This window comes from Anopheles arabiensis, chromosome 2 (assembly GCF_016920715.1).
Source record: "Anopheles arabiensis isolate DONGOLA chromosome 2, AaraD3, whole genome shotgun sequence".
Lineage (NCBI taxonomy): Eukaryota > Metazoa > Arthropoda > Insecta > Diptera > Culicidae > Anopheles > Anopheles arabiensis.
In genome coordinates this window covers 107,056,555-107,084,312 of record NC_053517.1, presented here as the reverse complement: position 1 = coordinate 107,084,312, position 27,758 = coordinate 107,056,555, and the positions used below count along the sequence as shown (strand labels likewise).

Sequence of the window (27,758 nt, the reverse complement as noted above, 5' to 3'; positions counted from 1 at the left end):
TGTGCTGCCCGGGGTCCACACCACTTACCGTTCACCAGCACCGTCACGTTGACCGAAATGTTGCCGAGCGCGTTCCCGGCACAGCAGGTATAGATGCCACCGTCATCGAGCGTCGAGGTGGGCAGAATCAGCGAACCATTGCCAAACAGCTTGATGCGTCCGTTCTGGATGTTTTCGTTATTGAATTTCCACAGAATGCTCGGCGTCGGGGCACCTGCAAAGCGAAACGCACAAACATACACACCACACACGGTCTAATTGGGTAAGGGCAGGTACGGTACGGCAGCTACGACCTACCGGTAACGACACAATCCAGCACGATTGGCTCGCCCTCGAGCAGCTCGAGCGGGTCGGCCGGTGTGCGCAGGAACTTGGGCGCTTCCGCCTCGCTTTCGACCACCTCGTTGTTGACTGCCAGGCTGGCGGTGCGTGACCGCGACTCCCCCAGGCTGTTGCGGGCGATGCACGCGTACTGGCCGGCGTCGGCCGGTACAATCTCGTCGATGCGCAGCGACCCGTCGGGCAGTAGCGTTATCCGGCCGTCCGATTCCGACCGGATCGGGCTGCCCTCCTGCAGCCAGACAATTTCCGGCCGTGGGTCACCCGATGCCTTGCAGCTGAATACGGCCGTCTGGCCGTAGCTTATCTCGATGTCCCTCGGCTGGACGACAATTTCCGGTTTCGCTGCAGGTAGGGGGTGATAGAAGTGTAGAGAGAGAGAGAGAGAGAACCCGAATACAAAAAGAAAACGTTAGCTCAATGCAAAAAGGGACGCTTTTGCTGCGGTGTTTGGGGCATCCAGAAAGGTTAAATCGAAATTTCGGGTCCTTGGGTCATTTTTGGGGCGTCTTTTCGAGGGCTTTTGGCGGATCTCAGGCTCTAATCAGATTTTCGGGTGGGATAAGTTTCAGGAAATGAAATGATATCATCGGATCGGATCGAGTACCGGGAGGTGCTGAGCCAATGCTAAATCGCCGAATGCTCCGATTTTACCCACCGAACCTTTGCCCTCGCACAATCGCGACAATCAAGTGCAGCACAAATCAAGAAACTAGGTTAATGATGAACTCATTCATGTCAATAGAGGTGCCCGGTCGTTGCCAAACAAGTTATTAGCACTATTTATCCTGCCTCGCCCGTTCGCATCTCCCGGAAACCCCGGCCACACAATGCTGAATAACTCCCTAATGAGACACATTTTAATTTCCATTTTTCTGCGGAAATTCACACAAACGAACGGCACGGACACGAACATAAAAACTTTGTTTATCACCGAGAAAACTGGAGCGAGAAAATAAAACGAAATTCGTTTGGCTGCCTTCCCCCCCTCATTCAACTTACCGCAGTGGAAGTCCTCCTCCGTGATCGAGCTAATTGGTTGACCTTCGAGGGCGGGCGGCGTGGCGCAGGTTGCACCGGCCACCAGGGATTTCCGGTTCGGTTGCTGCATCGTCCGAACGAACCAGAGCAACGAGCAGTCGCACTCGAGCGCATTATCGTCCAGCCGGAGCCGGCGCAGGGACGGCAGCCGCTCGAAGCTTCCCTCCGGAATGGTCTTAATTTGGTTGCCGTGCAAATAGCTGTCGATTTGGGGGGCGGTGGGGGAGAGGGATTATTGGAGGCGGAGTGGACAAAGTGCGATGAGCATTAAAAGCGGGAACAGTTTATCTCGAGAGGCTGTCACAATATTTATCGTCCCGAAAGCGACTGTCGATGGTTTCGTGGGCCACGGGATTGGATCGGTGCAGGTGCAAATCAACTCGCGCTATTATTTTGGTGCCGTTTTCGTTCGCTTTTCGCGTTACGGAGAAACAATTTACCAACTTCCAGTGCTTGCTTTCGAGTGTTGAAACAAGGGTGGCAAAATTACGGCGAAGAATTAATGGTCTTGCAATGATGAGATAGAAACACAAACAACGCCCGTAGTAAACGGTGTCATTATTGTGTAGCTTTTCTAATTCAATTGTTACTACTGTGAATGCTGAGCGATAACGACTCTTGCAAGAAGATGCTACAGCAAAATTGACATTCATTTAGGAATGGACAACAAATTGCATAACTTTAGGCGTTTCTCTGACGGATGATGTCATGCTTCATAAAAGCGCCTGAAGTTAGGCATACCTCACGCTACATCGAACTTTTTGTACGCTCTTTATCGACTATTTAGACGTCTTTTCCTTAATTCACTTGAATTGAAGTGATTATTTCGTTATCGCACCCGCAAAACAGAAAAGTTTCAGCGGTTCAGTGGTGTTTCGATTGAGCGCAAAACTACTGCGTCAATTAGCGTCGATTAGTTTAACATTTTCAATTACAGGCTGCAAATAGTAACAACACTGCAGAGTGGGTCGTTCAAAAACATTTTCCCAGCAGTACAAAGCAAACACTGCAAAAACGAAACAAACTCCTGAATAAAACGCTCATACACTTTAAGCATGCTTCAAACACACGGGACGGGAGCAAACATGGGCGGCAGGAAAAACGGAGTAAATATCGTTCTTCCAGTGCTGCGATAGATAGGCTGGGCGAGGCGCGAAGGGCACGGTGTAAAGGCGGGCACTCGTGGCGGGGTGTTTGTTTTTAATTGCCCGCCTTCGCCGTTTACGTCTTCAGAGCGCACCGAAGACGATTTGCGCTCTGGACGAGAGGCAAAACAAATACAAGCGCAACGCCGAACCCAAAGTCTGGCCCGGCTGGTCAGGCTCTGCGTGAGTAAGGTCTACAGAGGCAACCATTTCCGTGGAAAATGGATGGGAAAATCTTAAACCTTTTAGGTCCTGCTTCTTGGAAGTGTTCTTTCTTTTCTACTTATTTCAAATCTTGGATGATTTTTCTTCATATTTTTTTGCTCCGTTTCTTTCCAGTAGACATTTTCCCAGGAGAAGGGAGTCTGTGTATGTATTTGCTCATTTATTTTCCTCTCCAGCAGACAATCGAGATGTCTTTTGTGTTTTGTTTTGAAAATGAAGGTACCAGACAAAATAAAAGGAGTTTTGCAAAGAAAAAAAATCGTTCATTTTTGCTGCAAAAATGGTTCAGGTTTCATGGAAATTGTTCATTGCAATAGATGGTGTTTATATCTCCAATCGATCTTTTGCATCGACTACCTTTTCCTTGTATCTTATTCCACTGGATGTGTTCAAACAAACAACAAGAAAATCATAGTTTTGTTCAGATGTTCTACCAATCTTTGCAGCGTTAAGATTCATCCCTTCCTGTCCAGCAAAATGAGCGGAAGTACAACTATCAAAGCAACATCCGCTAGGTATTGTCGATGTCGTTCTCCATTTTCTTTGCGCGTTTCACAAACAATAACAATCAGCGAACATGCGACCGGATATTGTTGCCATCCACCCTTCCTGCCCTTCCATCCGATCGGAGAAGGCGGGGGTGTAGATCCTTTCCCGTCGCCTTAACAATGAACGCCCGCCAGAAACGGGCGAAGGAAGCACAGCATCACATCTCTAATGTCGTTGTCACCGATCGTCACTCACACCCCGACGGCAACCGATGAGTCCGTGACAAGGCGAAACCATCAACATCACGTTCTTTAGCCAGCTTTTTCTAGCTTTCTGGCCCTTTCTTCCACTTCCAAGAAACATGACACGACCGGGTTGTGATGGGTTCGGTTCATTTTCGACCTGCCCTCGGGCGCGGCCATGTAGTTGTTGTCTAGCGTCTAGCGTTCTGCGCTGGCTGATTGGCGTACTGTTGTTGTTGTTGTTGCTGTTGTTGTGCAGACACGAATCACTTCCGACGCTGCCATGCTTCCGGTTTTAATCAAATGGTTAATATTAAAGTACCCGGGGCGCTTAGTTTAAATTAAAAAACCGGGCAAAACTTTCCCCGGCAAAAGAGGAAACAGCCAAGCACGAGTATCAGAACAGATACAGGCCATTAAAAGATTAACTTTTATCCTCCCGAGAGCATGGAGCAGGAGTTGAAGCAAGAAAAGTATGCCCTACAGCGCTACCGGCAAACGGTTGAAGTTGTGGAAGAATGAGTGGCTCGGCTCGGTGGAAAGAAAAAACTACTTTCAAACTAATCAGTTTCCAATCAGGTGATTGTCACACGCACACATGCTAACAACACACGAGAACGCACAGGAGGGGATACAAATGGTAGCAAAATAAAGAACGCACTTGAAAGCTGCTCAGAAAATGAAGGTTGAGTTCATTAATTAATTTTCCACCGTCCGGAGTTCGTGCGTGGAATTTGGAGTAGGTGTCAAATTGAAGACTTTTCTCTCCCCTTGGTATAAGATCCGTAGCAATTGCACAACTGCCTAAAGCAACAGACAATCGAAAGACACACCCCGTTCCGTTCAAGGGTGGTTTCACCACCCTGCAAAGATTCATCCGCAGCCATGTCTCGTACCTTTCTGGTACTTCTTACACCCCAGGACATCGTTATATTAATTATCCGACAGTGGGGCGGAAAGTCTGTGCTTCCGTTCTATGCGCCCAATGGTTACATTAATTAATCCGGAAACAAGATTTATACAATGAGCGCGAGCTCACAACACGTACTTCGGTGGCTCATATTTGCGCGAATTATTGCTGAGCACCGAATTCGTTGCTTACCATTTCTGCCAACAGAACTCAAAGTTTTGTTTAATTGGTAGCACACGGAATGAGTGATTATTGGATTTGGAGTGTTTTCTAGCTGCACACAGTCAGATTGTTTTTGTTGCCCAAGTGTAATTAGAAATAATTAGCATCATTTATAACAGTTAAGTGCGAGCGGTCTAACATAATGTGCTTTTTGGAGGCGCTAGGCGTTGAGCGAAAATATGCATTTTGACATTAAAAATGGCATTCCAACGATTCACAATAAGGCTACAAATGTTTGTTTTATGGTCTGTTATTTAAACTCGAGTTCTGGAACTAAACCGATTTCTCCAACCCGACCTTTGACCTATTCGTGGTCGATCAAAAACACTGATCTATTCTTAGGAACGATAAACGAAGTTAGCAAGAGCACTCTAAAACAAGCAACGCAACCGAATCTCATTCGAACGAGCTGAAAAATTACCATTTTCACCATCCCATTGAGCCTAGCCGGTTGATTTGCACACTGCACCGGTTCTGCCGTTTCGTAGGAAATCGCTTCCTTCCACCTGTCGGTATACTTACAGTCGTTCCAGCGAGGCCATATTGCTGAAGGTTTGTGGTTCCAGCCGGCTGAGGTTGTTGAAGTGTAAGTACCTGTGAGTGCGTTTGTTATTGGTAGGAGGTTGGTTTTTCGATGCATTCCACCACAACAAACCGACATTCATTTGGAAGGTGCATTTTTGTGCGCACGACAGCAACCATTTTTCCCCCATCGGAACATGGAATGAAAATGCAAAAGAGAATAAAAATCCCAACCATAAGAGGCAATTGTAGAACGTCGCTCCGGTGAATAGATTTGCAATCAGTGGTTCATCAAGTATGCTGGCTTACTGCAAAAGGGACAGAAGGCGGTTTCGACTCTACCGGAGTGTGTTTTCTAGCACTCGCGTTTTGGTTGACGCGTCACAGTTACCGGCTTTCACCGACGAGGAAGAGGCAAAAACGTGCCCTTTCATTTCCGTTTCAGCAATTTCGTTTTTTTTGGGCAGATTTGAACAAACCGGCATACTTGCGCGTGGTTGGAGTGAAAAATTCATCAACCAAGGACGGGATGAGTGTCACTCGGCTTGAAGCGCCGCTAAGAAATCGATCGAGCCCGGCCCATGTTTGCGTACTTACATGCTGTGCAGCCGGCTCAAGGAGATGAATGCATCCGCGGCGATAGTACCGATTCGGTTACGGTTGAGATAGAGATACTTGAGCGATGGCAGGTCCCGGAATGCACCTGAGTGGATTTTCGTCAGCTGGTTCTCGTTAAGAAAGATCGTATGCAAATGCTGCAGCCCGTCGAACGCACCGGTCGGTACCTCGCGGATGTGGTTGTACCGCAGATCGCTGTAGGCGAAAGAAAGAATATGGGTAATTGCAATCATTAGCATTTTGTGTCGTGGATGGCTGGAATACGTTTTAGAGTTTCAAGGTGAGTGGAAGCTGTGGGATTTTTTTTGTATTGGTGCAATAAGAGAAATATTCTAATGGTTGTGTTAGCGTTGGGGCAGGTACTTCGTACATATTTAGACATAAATGTTAATTTCAAGTATAGTTTGTCGTATAAAATAAAAGCAAAATACGAACAAGCATCACATAAACGCCTACAAGTATGCAATCTACATAACACAGCAATCTACATCCACTCAGCATCCAAGTGTGTTCAATAGATTATCATAATTTCACCTCGAAATTGATTATCTGTACGAAACATTTCAAACAAATTCAAATGAAGGTACAATAGCACCCCGAAGCAAACTTGTGCCAGTTCATTTGAACAGAAATAAATGAGATTGCATCTCCCTTCTCGACACAGAACATTTCGCTTCTGTCATCAGCGCAGGTGCAAATTTATGTGCCGATTGTCTCCCATGCATTCGAAGCAATCTTCACAAACCGTTGCCGCTCCGAATGCAAACGATCGATTCAAACAACATCAAGTCAAGCGACTATCATCTTGCGAAGATGGGAAAATAATGCAGCCTGAATAGAACACACACACCGACGTTTGCCCTTCGTTATTTCTCCTTCTGACATGGCAAACTTACTACTGAAACTGAAGGGATGATGCTCGTGTTGATGTTTTTTTTGTGTATGTGTATGTGTGTGCTGATTCTCATTCTCGCACAGTCCCTCCTTTACTTTTTGCGCTGTTTCTATTCTCTTGCTTTATCTCACGGATAAAAACTTGATTCTGGCTTCGGGTTTTGCACCGGAGCGAGTCTGTGCTTCACCGGTAAGTAAAAGCAAATCTAACTTTGCTAACGAAATATTCATATTTTCATTTCTTTGGCTCACTCTCTCGTGGCAGGAGAAAAAGTTGAACGGCAGCTGGAGCAGCCTGACAAAAGGGCAACTCCCTGTGTGTGTGTGTGTGTGTGTGTGTGTGTGTGTGTGTGTGTGTGTGTGTGCGCCCTAAAAAGGGCCGTTCACGGGGCTTGTAGGAATTGAAAAGCAAAGCGAAAAAGTTAAGATTTTCATCGTACACACACACACAGACCGAGAAAAAGGCGAGTGCGACTCACGAAATGGAGCAGCGGAAGAATGAAAGCAACGCCACATAATAAAACGTACGACTACACAAATCCAAAACCAAGAGAAATGGATCGTTCTTTGGGGAGCAAAAGTTTTGCCAACTCGCCTCCCCAGCCTACCATCCATTCGTTCATCTACCAACTCCCCCGTGTGCTGCGCAGGGACAAATCTAAGCACGCTAACGTTATTTAAAGTGGTTCCCGTCCACATGGAACCGTTCAGCACAAGGAATGGGGCATTCCACAGGTCAACAACTGAACGCCGGTTTTATGGGGTTTTTTTCTCTCTCTTTCTATTCTGTGCCTTACGAGCATCTTCAAGTAGTTTGACTTCGGTTTTGCTTTGAGGGACAGAGTTGAGCGTAATGCTGCTGTTTCTGAATGCTACTGAAGGTTGTAAATGTGGTCGATGGAGGCTTCCTTCCAGATATCCACGGGATATACATTCTTAATGCTGGATTGAATAATATGGCTTATTGGACTTACTGGGTATAAGAAAATATACCACCAGATCCTCTTAACCCTTGCTTTGTGGGAAAGTCGGATTTGGATTCGTCTTTGCTGTTGAATGCGGAGTAATTATTCAATCGGAATGAAAGTATTTAGATGAAATCCTTTTCAAATTCTAGCGTTGTATATTGTGATAGGATCTTGAAGCTACAATGTCCCGAAGAAACTACGTATAACAAGAGAAATTTCATTAAAATACGCCTTAAGTTATGCAATCTCCATAACAAAGTTATTGTTTTAAAACTAATATTCGATTTGTTCCGAGTATGTTGAGGATGGAGCCGTCCCAAATTCGTCCCAAAGTTTGTCATGAGCAAAGGCATTCATCTACGATTAAACCTCAACTGCCACCGATTGAAATTTCATTTCCAATCCAATATACAAACAATAAGAATAACCACGTCGTGCCGTCTACCAAAACAACACACGTTCCTTGAAACGCAATATCAGTTTGCCCTGAAATTCCTGTCTAAAATGACGTTCCCGTTTGCCCGTATGGTTCGTTGGAGACAGAAGACAAAAAAAGATTCTCTTTGACCGACAGTTGCTCCGACCAAGCCAGTTTATTAGTCGTTCCCCGAAAAGTCAAACGCAACGGTTGGTGTGAAAATAACAATTCGAGCAAAGTGGCCCTGCCTTTTCCAATATTTTGAGCTTGTTGGGGATACGTTGGGGATGGCAGACCCCACTAGACGTGAAAGTTGATCAGAAAATAACTTATGATTTTTGGAAAATAATAGACACCACTCTGGACGACGAGTTTGCCGAAAGTTTATTCCAAGTGTTTTATGATGTCTTGCCGAATCAAGTCAAATATACTACCACTTCCCGAGGCGTAGAAAGATGTACTCCTCTTGCAAAAAGGAGTTTCCTGCGCTTGAAAGAACTTTCACAAAAGTCAAAACAATTGTTGAGAGCCCGAATGTGCCCCAAAAACTATTCCACTGCTCTGAACTTTCCCACTACCCACAATGGCCGTCAATAGTCTGCCGTCGTTGAACTATGCCTGGTGCAGGGATGAGTTTTCGAACACTTTCCGCTACGTTCGTTTGTTTCGCGCTGTGAGCTATTATTGTGTTAGAAAGGAGGGACTGTCGATGTGAAGAATATGTGTCCTCGCTTCTTTTTCTCCCCTCTCCCCGTCTCCACGCGTCTTACATAAACATGTCGAGTCTAGACAAGTTTATGGCTCGAAGATGAATTATACCAACTCGGGGCTCATAAGTGTTTGGCGTAACCAGGCAGTGCTGCGAGACCGACTCGTAAAATCGATCCATCTTATGATAATATCATATGCCTCGCCCTTCCCCCATTCCAAAGCACCACAAGGTGGAAAACTCTCACACAAGATGGCGTTTTCATTACGACCCCTAGCCACTACACCGTTCTATCTAGCGAAACAGGTTGTGGGAGCAAAGTGGCTAGCAAATACGGAGTCTAGTAGGGTAGCGCTGGCTCCAGGGTACACAGATGGTAAGTTTTCAGCTATTTCCGAACGACATACAAATTACTCACGATGCGCCGGTACAGCGTACCAAGGGAATGTACGGCACCGCATCCTATTGATGCCAAACACTCCCCCCCCCAGCTCCTTTCCCTCCCGCGGGTGAAGTTTGTCGTACGGAAGCAAGCGCCATCATGTTTGGCGAGATAGCCCTGCTTCGCCGGAAGATCGGGTTCTTTGCGAAGGGGGCGTGAGGGTGCGAAAGAGAGTTAGAACTTAATTTACGCTTGCATAAATAATTAACTTATCGTACCCGTGCTGTGCAACACCCGCCCCGATCTCCCTCGGGGTTAGCTGGAACGAGACGGAGACGAGAATCAGTGCGATTGTGCCTGCGATCGTCGTCATGTGCAATACAGATGTGCGTTTTGTTAATATTTATCTCGAGGGAGGTTTGGTTGGGCGCACTGAGGCATGAAATTTATGAGCGATTCTTCGTAGTTGTGTCATGGTTTTGCCACTTTTGTGGTTTGAAGTGTACTGGTAGGATTATGCAGACTAACTTGAGAGGGTTGGCAAAAGAAATTGTACAATCGGAAAGTCACATGCAGCAGGCATTAACTATTAATAGCAGTCCTATTGGAATAAGTCCTATTAATAACTGTAAGAATGGTTCTATAAAATGAGCTTTATGTAGATATGAATAAAAAATGCCTCAAACGAATAGAATGCAATATGCATTACAGATGCCCAATTGATATTTTACAATCTTTTTGTTCTAGTTTTCATGCATCCAGAAAATGCTTCAACTGTTCAAATGAGAATTCACTCGTTCATTCATCTATAAAGATCAAATAAATGTAAAATCTCTTCCTCGAAAGGGGTTAATACGGCCAGGCCGTAATAAAAAAACAAACAAACAAACAAACAAATGTAAAATTGCCAAGCCAAACAAAGATATGTTTCGATGAACAGCAATGAGATCAAACAATTTTTTATCGCATTTGTTTAACCTTCCTCGTAACAACTGTGTTGCTGGAAACGCTTTGTTTTTGCAGCTTTCTTTTTTTACTCTACAGTTTACCTTTGCCGCTGGGGCAAAACAAACCTCAATTGCGTTTGCAGTACAGCAAACGTTTTCGATTGTGTTTGCAGCAGCTGAAACAATACCCTAGTGGCACTAACACCAACCAATGCAAAAGTACTGAAACGAAAAATTAGCTTACAGACCAGCCGGCGTTCGGTTGGTTAGGTAGAACAGTTAAAAAAAAAATACAACCTCTGAATTGCATTGCAAGAAGCGCTAGCTGCGCTGAGGTACAGCAAAGGAAACCGCATGGTAATGCAAACCCCCTGCTGCTGGGGGTCACCAATCGAGGCCAATGAGCGGTACCCTTACTCGATTATTTACGTCCCAGTGTAACCACCAGGTCCACTAGACCAAAGTGCACTACGAAAAACAGCTCACCAGCTGTATCCCGTACCTTCACTTATTTACTTTAAAGCAAAACCCACCCACCAAAACGGAGAGGGGCACACGCGCGTGTACGTAAAAGGGTGAGCTGAGAACCGGGAGGATACAAACACATTTCCCCAAAGTGTTCGGGTTTGTAACCGGTTTTTGTGTGCATGTTTGTGCACGGCCACTGCCACGGCAAGCCAACAAACGGCAGATCAACAAAGTCCAGGAAAATATGGACAGCAAGCCCCCGAAAGGACATCGCCGATAAACATTACCACAGACCGGGACGCGTTCGGCAACACACGGCCGGTGCGTCTGCTCGCTCTGTCCTGCACTTACGTGTTACGTGTGCTGCCCGACACGCTATCGAACCATGGCAGAAAGGACCGGCAAAGTGTAAATGTAATTAAAATTATCCTCTTATTTATTGTGTCCCCAGCGGGAAACTGACCGGCAACACACAGGGCTGTGTGTTTAGACAGCGCACAGTGGGATGATTTTAAATTTGCCGCCGTCCAGTGCTGGACTTTGGGGGTTGTCCGGTGTGGTACGAAACATGACCGTGTCACCATTTGCCGGCTGTTTGCCGCTGTATCTCCTATTTTCTCGTTTGTAGGGTTGAGTTCAACTTTCAGAGCACTGATAACATTCAAGCTCAATAAAACATAAGCTGGAACAGAGTGTGCAAGGGCCAGAATAAATGAGATTGGTGGAAAAGGAGGGCACTAGACCTTGTTGTTTTTTTCTTCTGATAAAGTCAGTTAGAACTTGACCGGGCGCTTGCACAAGACACAGGATGCTTACGAAACCATAAAATCGGTTCTTGCTGTAGTAGTAATTGAGTGTGGAAAAGATTATTCCCAGTTCTTTGGCACAAAAAAGCACCACAGACGATGATGGGCTGTTGAGTCAGGAAATAAGCATGATTTATCATTGGATGAGATCTTTGCGAGTTGGTATGATTTGTGATTGCATGGCAAAGGGTCGCAGAGTATGATACTATCGAAGCAATTAATGCTCAATTTACTACCTCAAGGAAATATCAAACATAATGTATAAGGGATGAAGCAAATGTAGACAACGGGAGAGTTTAATTTCCCATGAAAACATTGATTATGAATAATGTAGAGCCTTTTGGAAGGGTTACTGCATATCAATTACACAATTATATGAAGGTTGATTGTTAAAACGCCTACAGTTATGCAATTTACATAACAAAATTGTCAGCGATTCATTCGTCGCTTGAACTTTCTTGTGCAAAGGTAACACTAACTTCGTCCTGATGTCCGTCATTATATCTTCATCGTTGAATAACGTTTAAAGTACAGCATTCATCATTAAAACTACTCAAAATTCCATCACATGGTGATGGCTCTCTAACTTCAACAACATACTGTCCAGATGCTCCAACAGCGAAATGAAAAACGCAAAGTAAGTGTAATCATGAGTAATATTTTAGCGAACAACTGGCAGATGTATGTATGTATGTGTGTGTGTGCATGACCTGCAACCTACGTTGATTACTTTGCACGGTAACATTCTACCACCATTACGCATGCCAACCGTAAAGCCCCAAGGAGCCCGCACTAATCGGCTTAACGTTACGGTGAACATTCGTCTGATAATGTACATTTTTCCTACCCCGTGAACTGAGCCCCCTTTTTTTACAACATGTCAAGTGACAGCGAGCAGAACCAGCGGCTTGAGCGGCTCCTAAAAAGGTGAAATAGAAGCTAAAAGGGCTGGACGAGCGACGTGCTACCACATCATCCCCAAACGTCATCAAAGCGTCACTACAAAATGAGTATTATTTTTTAGCATGTTCTATCATCGTTCAAGCCTTCATCAGTGTTGCTGGTGTGTGTGTGTGCACGGTGCCGCACGGTTCCATCAGCCGTGAGCGAATGGGGTGGTGAGATTGGGAAATGTTCACCGGGTGTAAACATAAATATTGCTCTCAGGTGAGAGCAACGTCACCCGTGTGGTGGCGTGTGGGCCCGTGTCGGTGGCTCGAAGGCACTCTGGTACAATAGATGGAAAGCTTTGCCGTCATTCCCAAGCGTATCACACCCTTCGCAAGAGTCAGCCATTTGTTTCTACGTCTCGAGCGCAAACTGTGTGATAACGTGCTACTTTTTTTGTTGTTGTTCTGTGTGACCCAACATCCCGTACCTAAGTATAAAATGGGATCCACGACCTGCGTGAAAAACAAAGCTTCCCATATTCCCGGCGGTTTTCGTCAGAGATAAATGAATGTTTACGATTTCACCTGACATCGTGTTACGCTTGCCAGTGTCTTCGAATATCAGCTATCGAGAGATGGGGGAAATAAGCAATCCCGGCGCCAAGCGAGTCTTTTGCATAGCTTAATGAAATCATGGCACCAGCGAAGAATCGAAAGGCGTCGCTCTACTTTGCCTACAAAACAGAAAAGAACCCTCTTGCTCTTGCCGGGTATGCAAATTAAATTGCCTCCCACCCGCTGTTCTGTGCAAACGCTTGCCTTTGATGCCGGTGCAAGTGAAAAACGAAGTGGACAGGGTCGGCTTTTGATCGACTTAAAACAGTAGCGAAAACTATTCAAATGTGCTTTGGCTGTGGATTTTGTTACAAATAATCGGGCGGCTCCATTAGCCATTCATGCTCGATTGAGCTGCAAAGGCTGGTACGGTACGGGGGTCGGATTACGTTCGCATCATTTAGCGCCAACCATGACGAGAAGCTTAAAAAAGTGTTTTCTGCCTGATGGACACTGGATGCTGCATAATAGATCAGCTCGTAGGATCGTCTGACAAAAGGGGTTTCGTTTTTTAGCTTTAGTTTCTGTAAATATTTAATTGATCTCGAAGAAACTTGCTGCTGATTAGCTTTAAATGAAATCAAAATTGAACATCCAAAGGTTAGTAACTTTTTTTGAAAGTCCAGTTTAAGTCGAAATTTACTTCGAATTGCTTTTCTACCTAGAACCAAAACCACCTCGTGCTTTAATACTATCTCAATTCCTCATTACTATCATGTTAACAGCAAAGCGCTCTTATTGCACATTCTTCATCGCCTTCCTTTTAGTCCCCATTTTCAACCATCGCTGAACCAAAAGCATTCTTGAGCATTTCGAATCGTTTGCCCTTTGACGCGCTTTTATTGTTAGGCGAAACCTCTCACCCGGCAACATCAAACGCCAGCGCCAAGAGTGCACAGCACAAAAAAAAACGTACATCAAGCCACGTCAATTCCAAGAGCATGAAGGGTTTGTGCTCAGCGACCGGTGTTTCAGCACAGCGCAGGGGACGTTTAATTTGTTGCAGGTGTTATGAGATTTTTATGGAGTTAAGTCCGGGCTAAGTCCGGTAAAAGTCGACACGCTACGGTCCAAAGGGTCGAGTCGAGGGTTCTTGATGCGATGACGGCTCGGGTTAAGGGCAGGCCGATCCCTTTCCGTACGGTCGTGGCACCACGCGGCAGTGGGTGGGCTTAGACCACGACTAATCTCGTAAATGTACGCATAAATCAGCACTGGCAGCGTGACGGGCAGCGGCATACGGCGTGTCGTAAAGCATGAATACCTTCACACTTCGCTTGCACCATTAAAGACCTTGCTTTTGGATGGCTTTCTTAAACGTTGAACGTACAGGTATAAGATGTACTGCGATTCGAAAATAGATTACTCCAATGAGTTGTTTTTCGTTTCTTGTCTTCAGTGGTCGCATGCGGCCCGCAAAAGCCTTTCATCGCTTGCATCAAATTGGTTTTACGACCGGCAAATTGATTCGCCATCGTTTTACCCAATTAACGCACGGGAGAAGATACTAGCGGCTGGATGGAAGGAAATTGGTTGCAAGCATCGATCGTTTTGAACTGTGCTACAGGGACGCATAATCTAATCTCTTACCTCACCCGCATAAAACGATGAAGGGCATAGTGGTTTTCGTGACCCTATCGCCCTAATCATCGCCGTTTCGATGCGAGCTTTTAGCGTGGGCCGGTGCTGATTACCGGCATCCCACCACCGCGTTGCAGCAATTGATGAAAGAAAATTAATAATTTTGGGCAGCTTGCCAACACGGTTCAGGGGAAATCATTTCTATTACGTTTGGTGGGTGAAGTGAGTACGACGGAGAGAGATAGAGAGCGCGACGAAGCGCGGTGTATTTGGCGACAGTTGCTCCGTACTAATTGGTGTTTAAGGATTTCCTTTTAATAAGACATTATAATTAATAATTGATCGGTTGACCCTTTTGATGAGTTGTTATCATAGCGGAGACTTTTAAGCATCAAAAACTAACTCTTAACGCTTCGTTAAGTCTGCAATAACCATCGCTAAACAAGAAGAGAAACACATTTTTATTTATTGTGAACCAACATTTGATAATGCTTTTCGGTACAAAAAGATGGACACACTGCCGGCGTAAAGTAGCATCCTTATGTAACGCAAATAAAACATTCTGTGGCGTGCGAAAAAAAAGAACATCCCACAAGCTTATCCTTTTGTCACTACGGGTCAACCATATAAACTGACAAAAATTACTGCCGCTCGGGGTCGACCCGACGGGGTCGTTAAATTTGCATAAACTCCGCATACTACCTGCGTACGGCGATACGGCACACTGTCGCAACACTGTCCTCAACCAAATAGAAAGAGCAACAGCAGAAAAAACAACTTCTGTAGCATCTGTTGATGGGATTTATGGACAGACACCGCAAAAATGCTAAGCTAGACGATGAAATGAAAATCAGTCCAAAAAATAATGCACACAAACACACACATACGCACAGAACCAAATATAGCGACAGCCTGTAGGTCTGGGAATTGTGCCATATCCGAACACACATGCGGAACATGCGATACAAGGGGAAAAGAAGCAGAAGGAGAAGCTACTCACATTATGCTCGTATCGGGCGGCATTTCCGGAACCTTATCGAGCTGCTGTTTGACGCATCGCACTGTTCGCTGCTGGCAGGAGCACTTCTGCGGACATCCGAGCCCCTCGGCCAGCCCGGCGACCAGGGCGACGATAGTGGCAATTAGCAACAGCCTGCCGTTGTTACCGCTAATCAGCCGCACCCGGTCCCGGAGCACGTGGCCGTGTCCCATCGCGTACGGTTGTTGGTGCACTTCTTCACGTCTTTTTCACTCACCGTTCGCGCGACTACAGGCGGCGGGGTGGAGATTGGGGGCACCCGGTTTCTTCGTTCACTCACTTACACTTGCCTTTCTTTTTTAGACTTTAGCCCTGAGGGTTTCTAGCGCTGACCGATAAGCATGTGTCGCGGACACTTTTCTCCGACAGAACAAGAACGTCCGGAACGTTCTATGGGCACTGATACGGCCCACACACTCACTAATACACGCGCACGCACGCACACTACACAATTGCTTTGCTTTCACTCTTGTTTTGCTGCACCACAAACTGGAGCGTTTTAATTATGACAACACCACTTAACCTTGACCGGAAATACATTGCGCAAAGAAGGAGAGAGAAAGTTGAAATTGTGTCTGCTTGTTGTCAAGCCGAGTTGGATATCAGAGGGAGATTAATAATTCGGTTTGAGGATATGTATTTATTTTTTTTTCACAAACACCAAGTCCTCAGGGGAGCAATTTCTATGTGAATTGCAAATCTGAGCAGTTTATATCGAACTGACTGACTGCAACCGTCTACAAGAGCCTAAATGTATGCAATTTAAACGCTTAAACGCTGTTATTTATGCATTTCGCAAAACAAATTCGCCTTATCGTTGTCAGTAGCTTACTGATCTTAGTTTTATAAAGTAAAACATAAACTATCTAGCTACTAAATGATTCCACAAGCCGAAACCTTAGCTGGAAACCACTTTTCATTAAACGCAAATCAAATATTAAGCAAATTTTTACGGCTGCGCTCATCCTGCAACTGCGCTGCTCTCATTCACACGAGCGAAAAGGCCCCAACTTTCCCCATTTATGCTGGCCGACTCCATGCACCTAGCAACAAGCCTACAAATACACCGTGGTTCGTCGTTCGTGCTAGAATGCGGCTGCAAACTTTCCCAAAAATCGTGCCATCGTTGCATTTTCTCTGTGCAGAAATTCTGAACGAATAACAAAACAACGAAAGGGAGAAGCGAAAAAACTCACACACACACACACACACCCTGAGCTGCACGAAAACTTTTCCCCTGATTGTTGTCTGGTGGTAGATTCTTTTTATTTATTTTTTTGTTGACCAATTTTTCCTTTGCCTTCGCTTCATCCTGCTGCTGTGTTGGTGTTGTACTTCGCGCCCGGCCGCACTCTGTTTGTCCGCTATCGGGTGCAAAATGCGGGTGTTTAAATCCGCTACCGACACTACACCGACCCATTCCGTGGGCATTCCGGGGCTCCGAGCTTGGCGGCGGTTCGGATCCGTGTCCGTGGTAAGCCTTTTTGCGACGATCCCTCTGTTTGCGAGGGAGGGAGGCCAAGCCATTCCTTTCTTGGGCCCGGCGCTTCATTTGACGCAAAATGTTCTAACAGTATCCGGTCGGTGCAAGCGTGAAGGAAGTGTTCCAGGGCAACCCGGTGTCTGAGTGGGTGAGTGTGGGGCGCGTTCCATTCTCTCGATGCTCAGTTTTAATTAGCAAAGTTTCGGTGCAGCCCCAATCGGACCGGAAACTGAAGCCGCCAGCACCCTTCCAGTATCCTCGCACCCGTTTGCCGACGGTTCAGGTGGCAGAATTTCCATCAGGACAGTGTGCCGGAGATCCTTTGCCGGTAATTGTATTGGCGCATGCATTAGAGGACGGCGTGACTGCAGCCCCCAGTGGAAAAAGGGACCAGAAGGGATTGTTTGCTTACGGAAATTGTATCGCCGTCCCAAGAAAGTGGTTCAAGTTTTGTGCGATTTTCCATGCACCAAGCTTCCCCCGTCCACCCGTTCCCTGGTAGCACGGGCCGTGTGCTTCAAGCTATACCATTACTGGAAATTGTACAAAAAAAGCAAACCTACAGACCAAAGTAATTGAAATGTTCCCGCCTTTCTGGTGACAACTAGGCTGTTTATTTAATTGGAATTGCACGCAACAATTGTAAGTTTCAACGGATTGTAAAATAGTTCCGGAAATAGCTTCGTGGTTGAAATAGTTTTTCCGGCTGGCAGGGAAAACCGCATCGTTGTGTGTGTTTTTTTTGTCCTATTTGGGAGAGATTTTACCAGACCCTTCCATAAAATAAAGTCACCGCACGTCTACGAACGAGTTGAATACCATCGGAAATATTTTATACAGCGTAGCGAAGCTTTGCCAGCATGCGTTGGCCCTTTTTTTAGCTATTTCAACCCAAATACCCTTCGCAAAACCACAAGGATTTATCAGAACATCAGTCGATAGGATGGAACAAGCCAGCCGGTGGAAGAGCATGAGGCAGAAAAAAGCTCCACCAAATGGGAAAGCTAAACCGAAACCAACCCATCAAATCGTCGGCATCCGAAGCGGCTCAGCTTCCTTTGCGACCGAGCAGTGAATGTTCAATCAGCGAAAGAATGACTAAATCCGAACAAGAATGACGACCACAACAACATAAAGCCAGTCGCCGCCGGTAAAGCAAACCCTTTCAGCTCGGTTACCACAAGGCAACGGGTGGGGTCGGTGTTCCGGTGAAGCGGTGCTTATAAAGATAAAAGCACAAACCGGGCCGGTGTGTCACCGAGGCCGGGTCGAAAGGATGCGTTGTTTAGAATCCACTCTAGGAGCCAATCGCTATTCCCGTGCGCTGTCTAGTAACAGCCTGCCCAGGATCAAAGCTAAACTAGTGAACGTTGGCCGTCTGGGAAAGCCTTTATTTTTTTTCGCTAGCTCCCTTTACTCACAATGCTTTGAATAAAAATGAACAATCAACGATAAAATTGGGGGCACGTATCGCACGAGATTCATTGCCGGGGCGTAGTGTCGGGTGGACGTGGGGAGATACTGAGTGGATCATGTGGGGTTGTGCACGAGCAGTAGACTTCTTTGCAGTGCTGTTTTCTTTGCAGAAACGTGAGTCATTCTTCCATGCTCTAATCATGATATTCTAAATTGCGTTTTTTTGTAAATCAATGTTCAAGCAAATTAATCTTAACCATGCTTGCATCGTCCTTCTTTAAAAGAGATGTCTTGTACAACACTTAAAACCATAAATAAATTCAGCTTAAATCACAACTACATGACTCTATATTCTTGCAAATGTAAAGTGCAACACAATCCAAGATTTGTAAATGGAGTTCCAGATTTTGGTTCAAATCATGCGTTTATTCTGCGTTTGTTAAATAATCGACAAAGCTTTTCAACACTTTTGATAGATGATTGTGACTCAGTTAAATTGTATATTTATTTTAAATGTTCACTTTTCATTATCAAACAACATTATCAATTTACTGTAAAAAGCTCTGAAGAGTCCTTCGGTTCAGTTTATATTGCATTCTTCGTCCTTAGCAGCTAAACAACACTCATTACAGTTAATGATGCCAACAACGTCTGAACGAGCTGCTTGAGCACTTCAAATCACGCCAATCACCTCGTGCACGCCACCACCACTATCCATTCAACAACTGATCCCGTTTAATCCACCCACTAAACCACTCCATTAGTGCATCCCGACCGGAGCTGTCTTGCCTTGCTATCGGAGCCGCACAGCCCGGCATTCCCGAACCGATTTGTATGCAGTTAGCAGACAATCGTCGTGTAAATCCTCCCATGCACCAGGCGACCGATCCAATTACTTATCATCAAACAGCAGCCGCTTAAACCGCAGACAAGGATCAGCTCCTTCACACGTAAATCACGGCCACCGACTGGTACGCGCGTTGCACAGTCTGCACCGATGCTCTTATGCGCCACGATTGATGACATTGACACAGAAACTGTAAATGCCACAGCGCCACTTTGCGGGACCTCACCACAGATGATGCGATAATCTGCCAGTTGCCCGCGACACGCGACAATTAATTGTAATCATCTGCATCGTTTACTTAAACCCCGCACGCACTAACGGTCATGTACTTTCTTTGATGCACTGTTTATACGAGATTGTGTCGTCCAGTGTGGCCGTTTGTCTTTGAGGTTCAACCAGACGAGACGTTGAATAATTAAAGATTTAGTATAGAATACAGTAATAAAAAAACGCGCGCACACACACACACCAACACTTTACCAATCTGACAGAAAGGGAGTGACACCTTTCACGCGACGCACTAACACGCACTCGCACTGCACGCGCACGGACGACGATGTCCAACTGGCATCGGTTCACAGCGAACTGACGGCAAGAAGCCAAAGATGGTACACATTTTCCAGCATCGCTCAATGAGTGGCACACGCTCTCTCTCTCCCTTTCTCTCGTTTTCCGTTCTGCTCACAAGATGTTTCTCCCGCGTGAGTTCCTATTGCTGTGCAGCGTTGCACTGTTTGGCGGACGCCGGCATCTCGTCGCCTGCTGTTGTCAATTTCATCCTCCGATATCGTCCCCAACAGCCGGTTCGGCAAACTGAGTGGCCCAGCTCAGCCGGCAGGCACTCACACCAGACGGTCTGACGGTTTGCTGTACGTGGTGCGGATTCGGCTTCCTGGCATGCCGCGACCGGACAGACGCTGTTGTTGCGTCGGTATGCAATCTTTTTTTCCCCCAGTTTTTCGACTACTGATGCTGACACTTCTGACCCGATGCGGCAGGGTTGTAGCTTCACTCTTTGCACATTGTCTTGACAGATGAAGCAAGCCAGCAGAATGAGTCGAGCTGACCTACTGATGATGGATTTTACTGCTAAAATATTTAACACAGCGATAAAGTGCTTGTTAATATAGCCAATGGGATTTTAATTTCCAATGAAAAACTATCTTAAGCTTAACTTTTTGCTTTTTTCCTAAACATCACCCGCATCGTCGAAGTGAGTGGAATGGAAAACACGGGGAAAATTATATTCATGAAAGCGCTCCCAGCAGAACGAGTGCACATTTATGCACCAAGGACGTTTGAAAGCATCGCTTTGATGTGAAGCCAAGTCGGTTTTCCTGGAATGCAATCGATATAGCTCCCGCGCCTTGTACAGTAATTATCAAATGGTAGCAACGGTTACCTCCTCTACAACACTGACCTTCCTGTCAGTCTTTTTATAGAAAAGGTATACAGAGCGAAAATATAACGAGATAAAAACAGGATCCTTTTGTGGTCAGATGAGTCCACCTCCCGCGGCTTGATCCCTACTGACCGCCATTACAAATGGGAATGTACAGAGAACAGCGGTTCTAATCAAATTCATCTCCATTTTGGTCACAAACACTCACGCCTACACCATCGCAGCAGCATTACACTTGTTCACTTTCGCTCCCGCTCCAATCGGACAGGTTAACTTTTGCTCGGAATTTCAAAACGATATTAAATTACTTTCCTCTGCGTATTTGTAACGTGCTGGGAGGCAGACAACAATGCAGCGCAAATTGTGAGACGATGGAACGGGGCCACATGCCATGACGCTCACGCGTACATCCCTGTTGTAGTAGTATTAGTGGTAGTAGTAGCAGCAGCAGCAGCAGCAGCAGTAGGTCAGGAGAGTATGTTGATGAAAAATTGTTTCGCAATCAAATCTTAAATATTTGTTGGTTTCAATGGCTGCAACGCTCGTTGATGAGAAGGATGATGGTTGAAGGATAATTGGCATTTCTTTGGCTGCCAGGCTGTGATATTGAAAAATTGTTGCGGGTTTCATGAAGATGAGCAACATGGTGTTGGGTTGATAGACGCTTCTGTTTCTGAAGTATTACATACTTTTCCGAAGAAATCATGGTTCAGGCGGCAGCTCTTGACGCTGTATAAAAAGCTGTTCGGATTATTGAGTTATATTTGTCGTGATTTCGAACATTCAGCTTGATGTGTTTTTGGCTTCTCAAATTACAAAAATCCCCTGCACTACGTAAAGCTCCATTCCAACAACGAACGATTTCATCGGTAAGCCCTTCCTAGAACTGTTAAACGATTGTTCAATTATTGAGCCACTTTGAAAATTCTTAATGCTCACAATTTATCCCTCTTTCGCACGAAAAAGTTAAGCTCTTCATCCACCCCATCTCTCTCCCTTTCCCCCGGGGTAAATCACAAATATCCAGCGTCTTAGTAAAGTCTACAACCGCATCAACGTACGCGACGCGCAGCGCAACGCAGCGTTGATAAAACTTTCATTAACAAACTTTGCGTTAGTTACATCACTTCCGCCTGCGCGGTCCTTCGAGGGTGGAACCACTCTCCCTCTCGCTCTCACTCTACCTTCGCGCGTACAGGGAAAGCTTTGCAACTTGCAGCCACCATTCGTGTGGTGTTTTGTTGTGCTGCTGATGGTGGCGCAGAATAAATTATTTATATTTTCTTAAAATACGTTTTGCACAAAAAAAAGTACGCTCAATAAACTTTTCACCCCCTCCCTGGGTCTGGGGCTGGCGGGTATTGTTGGATGGGATATCTCAACCATTGTGCTGCCAGAGGGTGATAAGGGATAAGGGAGCGTCGCTTTTTGTGCATACCGCGATGGCTATCGGTTGGGAGTTTCGAAATTTTGTTGCACCAGGTTTTTGATTGTTGTGCACGCGGTCACGTGGTACGGACGGGACGAGGGAAAGGAGAAGGAAAGGTTGTGCTGGATTTCTTGCAGACGAGCTGCTTTCTTAACACCGGCAAAATCTCACCATTGTTTTGGGATTGTCGACGTTGTGCTGAGGCGCTTCCCGGAGGGTGGAGCGCATTCCGAAAAAGACATCCGAACGCAAACATTCCGTCCGTCCAAGCTTCCCAAATAAAATACGACCTTCGTCTTGGAGTGAACCGAAGAGGTACGGGGCTTGTAGAGCGGAGAGGACAGAAGGGAGAAAGTAAAAATAACTTCCGGATAAACTTTGTCCATCCTTTCCCTTCGCCAGAGCGGGCGATGAAAATGGACTTGACAAAGTAATGCAGGAAAGGAAGCAGCATTTAAGGTAATTCCAAAACAAACTATCACGGCACGACGACGACGAAAAACGGAAAAGCTGGACTGAACCGTACCGGTTGAGTTTGTTTGTCAGCATCATCAGGCACAACAAATTCTCGTTTGCGAGCTTTTTCTTTTTGTTGTATCTGCCCATGCACAGCTCATTAGCCACCGGTGGCAGTTGCCGTCGTGGGTTAACTTTGGCAGAGTTGTTAGGTGTGAGGTTTGGTTTGTGTGTTTTTTGAAGATGCAACAGTTTTCCGGAACGGAAAGCAGCACTTGAAGTCACGTGTATAGGAAATTACTACGCTTTTTGCGTATTATTTTACTGCAATCTGTGCCATTTAGTGGGGGGATGTGCATACAATACTTTATGAGGCACTTACGATACGAGGAATTGCAAAAACGCCCAAAAGTATGCAATCCGTTTCACAAAACATTCCTGTTACGACCGAATCACCCTTACACCTTTTCCATCGAGGTCGAGAGAGTTTAATATTTCAGGTCTTGTTTATTTACGGAAACCAAAGCTATCGAACGCAACGATAACGGCCACAAAATGGCCTCTGTAGCCTATTCGCCAATGCACTCATAGGTCGTCTTTTTCTCTCCTTTTCCCATACAGCACGTATCCCACACCCCATGAATCATAATTGACCAGAAGCCATTAAACGCCAGTTCGAATCGGTCGCTGCATCGGGATTAATTAAACGAACCCATTTTCCATGAGCCTGTCGGCATTGGAGAACGCAAAGACAACACAACATTTCCCAACTTTTGAACACACTAAAGAGGGTGGTGTAGCCGCTTCTTTTTTTTTTTGCTCCTTTGCCATACTCGCCTGCAACTGGCATCGTGCGTGTGACGTGTGCACGCAGTCGGACGTGTTTAATTTTTATCGTTTTGCAACATTAATGCAGTCTAGTCACATGCGCTCGTTAGGTGAGCGTGTGTGGTGGTACATTTTAAGTGCCGCACATCGCAACACTGCCAAGCGAACGCGCACGAATGTAGCGAAAGAGCGAGTAATAAACCGCACCCGTCCTTCCACCCGTCTGTCCGTGGGTTCCACACACGGACCACGCTCGCTCAACATCAAAGTCCCGACCTCCGTGGTACGCAAAGCGAGCGCGCGCCACTGCACATCCACCTTCATGCGTTTTTAATGCGCAATGGGTCGGGTGGCCAGCGAGGTTTCCAATGGGAATGGGCATTAAACATTTATTCATTATCGCAACGTCAACTGAGGTTTGTACGTCCGCTTGCGCCGTTCCCCACGCACATTAACCGTTTGGACATCGGGGTCCTTTGGGAGGGCCGTCGTTCGGTGCGTTTCTTACCGGCTGCATTGTGTGGTCAGCGTGCTCAAATGTGTACTTATTAAATATTTGATTGTGCGATGCATTTCCAAAGCTGAGATTGAACGGTGTTTTGCAGAGCGAAGCGACAGAGAATGGTCAAGAATGGGTGGGGTATATCTGCAACAACCATTCCTTTAATGCCTTAAATTCGTCTATCTCAACGCTTTAATTTGAGCCTTTTGTTCGCATCGTACACTGCAACCGAAGCACAGCCCTGCTTTCAGCAACAAATTTTAGACCAACAGTTTCAAATTCCACAATAAACAATGCCGAAACCGATTTCCTTGTTCGTTCGGGCGAACCACATCCACATCCAGGGCGCAGCAGCAACAGCAGGCTCGTGTGGTTTCCCAGCCGCACGACGAGCTTGCGGTGCCTCATCACAAAGATTGAGATGTTTCCCGGCCTGAGGCCGGGTACTCTATTCCGAAGCGTGCACCAGCTGGCTGCCCGGCTGACGAGAAGAAGACAGGTCCAACCCAAAAGCCAGCAGAAATGCAGCAGAGATCGCCGACGAGGGTGCATCGCCGGGTGGCCGGGAGGACTCCACCAAGCAGCGCCCGTTCAAGCGCCAAGAAAGCCAAGCCAGGGCCCGTTGTGCCCGAAACAATTCAACATTCTCATAAAGACCACTCTGCCGGAATGCAATGCGCTCATCCCAAAAACGTCGAAGAACTCATCAGCAGCAGAGCGGACGGGTTTCTGTGGCCAGCCTCAAGTGGCTGGCCCTTTTTATGGGGGCAACAACTGGTTTGGCTTTGGAGAAGCGTGCAGCAGCAGTTGAACGAAGTTGAAGTTGTTGGTGGAAAAAATATTGCTAAACAACTTCCGCAAAACAAACCGAGGTTTTGTGCAGCATCCACACAGCGGTGCTGACAAACCATACACACAGTGACTTGTGGTTGAGACGGATCGGGTTGGTTTTTTGGTTCGTACGAATCGTTTCTGTTGCATACACTTGCAGTCACAGGTGTCATCGACTCAACTGGTCAAGTGTTGGCATGCTCTAACAGGGAGACAGAGAGCTCTTTAAATGAATGTTTTTCAACACCCTCCCAACATTAAGTCTGATTAGAAGCAGCAAAAAACGACTGCACTCAATTTATGAAACTATTTTCATAACTTTCTATTTATTGCACGAGTTCACACACAACACTGGCTTATAAAAGCAACGATAAATAGCTCCAAAAAACACAATCTCCTACAAAATTACAACCCAACAAACTGCAGAAGACGTCGGCAACAACAAGCAGCAGCAGCAACAAAAAACTGAGCTTCCCTATTCATGTGCCCACTGTCGTGTTGTGTGGAGAGTGAAGTAGGAAAAAAAGATTAACAAACTAATATAATGAAAATTTATTACACTTCCTGCTCGGTCGAAATGAAAAGAGGTAATTTTGCCTCCATTACAATAAAAGGCAACATGAAGCAGTGGACAGGATTTTGCCCGAGACGGACCGGGACCATTGTTGGCGTTTGAAAGAGAAGCAGCAGCAGCAGTAGCTGTAGTAGAGGCAACAAGAGTCAGGCAACGGTGACATGGTTCATTGCGACACAGGAAGGAAAGTGAAGAGCAATGACACAAAATTACACCACGACAATCTTCGTCACCGGTAGTAAGGTTTGTACTGTTGCTTTTAAGGCGAAAAAACCGGGATTTTAAAGCCGTTTTTTGTGAAGTGCTTTGCAGTTTCGCTTTTCATGATATTTCTTTTTGTGGTGAAATTGTAAGCTATTTTTATATTGTGTGCTTTATATTATTTTAAAAAACGTATAAAACAAGAGAATAAGCGTTATTCATTTTGTGCACGAATAACCTCCGGAGAGCTTCCTGCTTCTAGGGAACCCGTTTCCTTCAACCCGTTTAGGCCTTTCTTTCTGTGGGTTTTTGCATCCATCTTCCCAGCAGTAAACCGAGCAAACCGACCAAGAAGTGTACTTCGCCATGATGAGTCTTGAATGTGTTTTGCCTTCCGGCAACAGTGCTGGCTTTGCTCGCTGGCTTTTTGATTTACGAGCACCACATCGCCGGTAAATCGTGGTCAGGGTACCGTCGTTTCGCCCAAACACTGCTTGACTTGCGATTTGTTACACTTGACCTAGAACTCGTGGCCCTTCGCATCGCTCATTTTTTGACACCTTGACACAATACAGCCAGCATCCGTCGCTTGATAAGCGAGATCTATGATGATTATTTGGTTCTGGTTTTAGAAACCCAAAGGAAGTAATGTTATTGTAACGCAAAAAAAGTGGTATGAATATTCATTCACAACATTGAGCTGACATATGAACTAGAGTGTACGTATTAAGGCCGGGGACATTGTCCGTACTCGCTAGTGTAATTTCGATTTTCACTGAGTGATTGGTCGTGCCAAATCTCAAAATAAAGTATTATTTTCATCATTGTTTGATGCTAAAATGGCTGAAATACTTGCACAACAATTCACCAATAAAATTCAAAGCTTTTCCAGTCCAGCTTAAGTAAAAAACCTGGAATTATAACATATTTTTTTAAAGCCACTTCCAATTGTTTGGCAAAATGCTTCGGTCAGCCGCCGCCAGATGCGCTAGTAAAAATCGTAATTACACTAGAGAGTACGGACAATGTCCCCCGGCCTTTACATGCTATGATAAAATGAGATTTTTTTGTTATCTAAATTGATTCCAGTTCACTTGCTTTACAGCAAAAATGCAATTATTTCCCAAAGAACAAGATGAAATTGGAATACGCACGGCTCACTTTATCTACATGCTGCAGATACATGCCGAAAGGAACTTATTCTAATTTCACACGCTCCATACGGCAAAGTTTAACTTGAGGCAATAAACAACCATTTAACAGCGCCATTCGACAGCCACATTTTGTAACCAGTGTTACCAGTGATCCCCTCTTAATAGCCAAAAGTGTCGCTTCATTCAAACCTCTCCGACACACTCGACACACCATCAGCATATCGAGCACCAGCACTTCAGTATCACTTTATCCCGCGGGCGAATATTTCTCATCAACGTTCCAGCACACCCGGTTAAACCGTTTCCATTTTCACACCTGCCCCCAAAAGCCCTCATCTACCACCGCACATTCCAGAGAGCACTCCGAGTGCAGATATACTTTTACGATTACAGCGCTACAGTGTTCGTTCGGTCTTTCGTTCGTGAGCCGTAAGGATATGCTAAGCCCAACAAACATGACCTCCCTGACGCCCACAGCTCAGCACTCAGGTGAGGCAGACAAGCCATTCGATTGGAAATATACCACCACCCTTCCCTTTGTGCAGTGTCTGGGCACGATTGGCCCACTGCCCATCTGGAGGGGGTAATTTATTCAATTATGTAGTTTATAATTTCGACCTCTGCATCTCTGCGTCTGGTCTTCACCTGACCAGAACCATAACATCCGGTGACGATGATGATAATGACGATCAGGGTTCTCATCATCCCTTCGGGGAGGGGTCCAAAATCTAATGTTCTGAGTTTTCGAACGATCAAAAGTTAATTGAACGGTTCACGGGTGGGAACGGAAACTGTACGGTTTGATGACGTGGTTTCCGTTGCTTGTGATGGACACTTCCGGGTGTAAGGTTTCAATGCAGTGTGGTCAATGAGGAAGTGTGGTTTTATGAGAGATTTTCATTGGGGAAACTTTTGTTATGTTAGCCATACTAGACCATTTTAGGGTCAGAACAGGCTACAGTGTTTGCAGTTCATTGTACTGGAAGACAGCAAAAAAGGGATTTTTAATGCACATCGTAAAAGTAGAATAATTAACAGTAAACGAGATGGTTGTACTAGATCGCTCTCCCTCTAAATATTATTTGCAAATCCATAAAAAGGGCAAACAATTCATCATCCAATCCCATCCAGCTGTCTAGCCTTATTGTTAAACAAGAACTTTAAC

At 45.6% G+C, this 27,758-nt stretch overlaps 1 protein-coding gene across 4 annotated transcripts in view; it reads right to left on the bottom strand.

The window, feature by feature from the left end:
• The window catches only part of LOC120896883 (peroxidasin), a 38,006-nt gene extending 18,192 nt beyond the window's left edge, over nucleotides 1-19,814 (bottom strand). For 2 of the 4 annotated variants that reach the window (XM_040301387.1, XM_040301390.1), the window contains exons 1-7: nucleotides 19,697-19,814; nucleotides 15,432-15,993; nucleotides 5,733-5,948; nucleotides 5,136-5,207; nucleotides 1,342-1,580; nucleotides 298-684; nucleotides 29-214 (exon numbers count right to left, since the gene is read on the bottom strand). In XM_040301387.1, coding sequence (XP_040157321.1) covers nucleotides 29-214; nucleotides 298-684; nucleotides 1,342-1,580; nucleotides 5,136-5,207; nucleotides 5,733-5,948; nucleotides 15,432-15,643 — 1,312 coding nt within the window. In that variant the 5' untranslated portion in view covers nucleotides 15,644-15,993; nucleotides 19,697-19,814. Of the gene's footprint in view, nucleotides 1-28; nucleotides 215-297; nucleotides 685-1,341; nucleotides 1,581-5,135; nucleotides 5,208-5,732; nucleotides 5,949-15,431; nucleotides 16,046-19,685 lie in introns of all 4 variants that reach the window. The other 2 variants (XM_040301388.1, XM_040301389.1) reach the window with 2 other exon arrangements.
• Nucleotides 19,815-27,758: the final 7,944 nt, after the last annotated feature.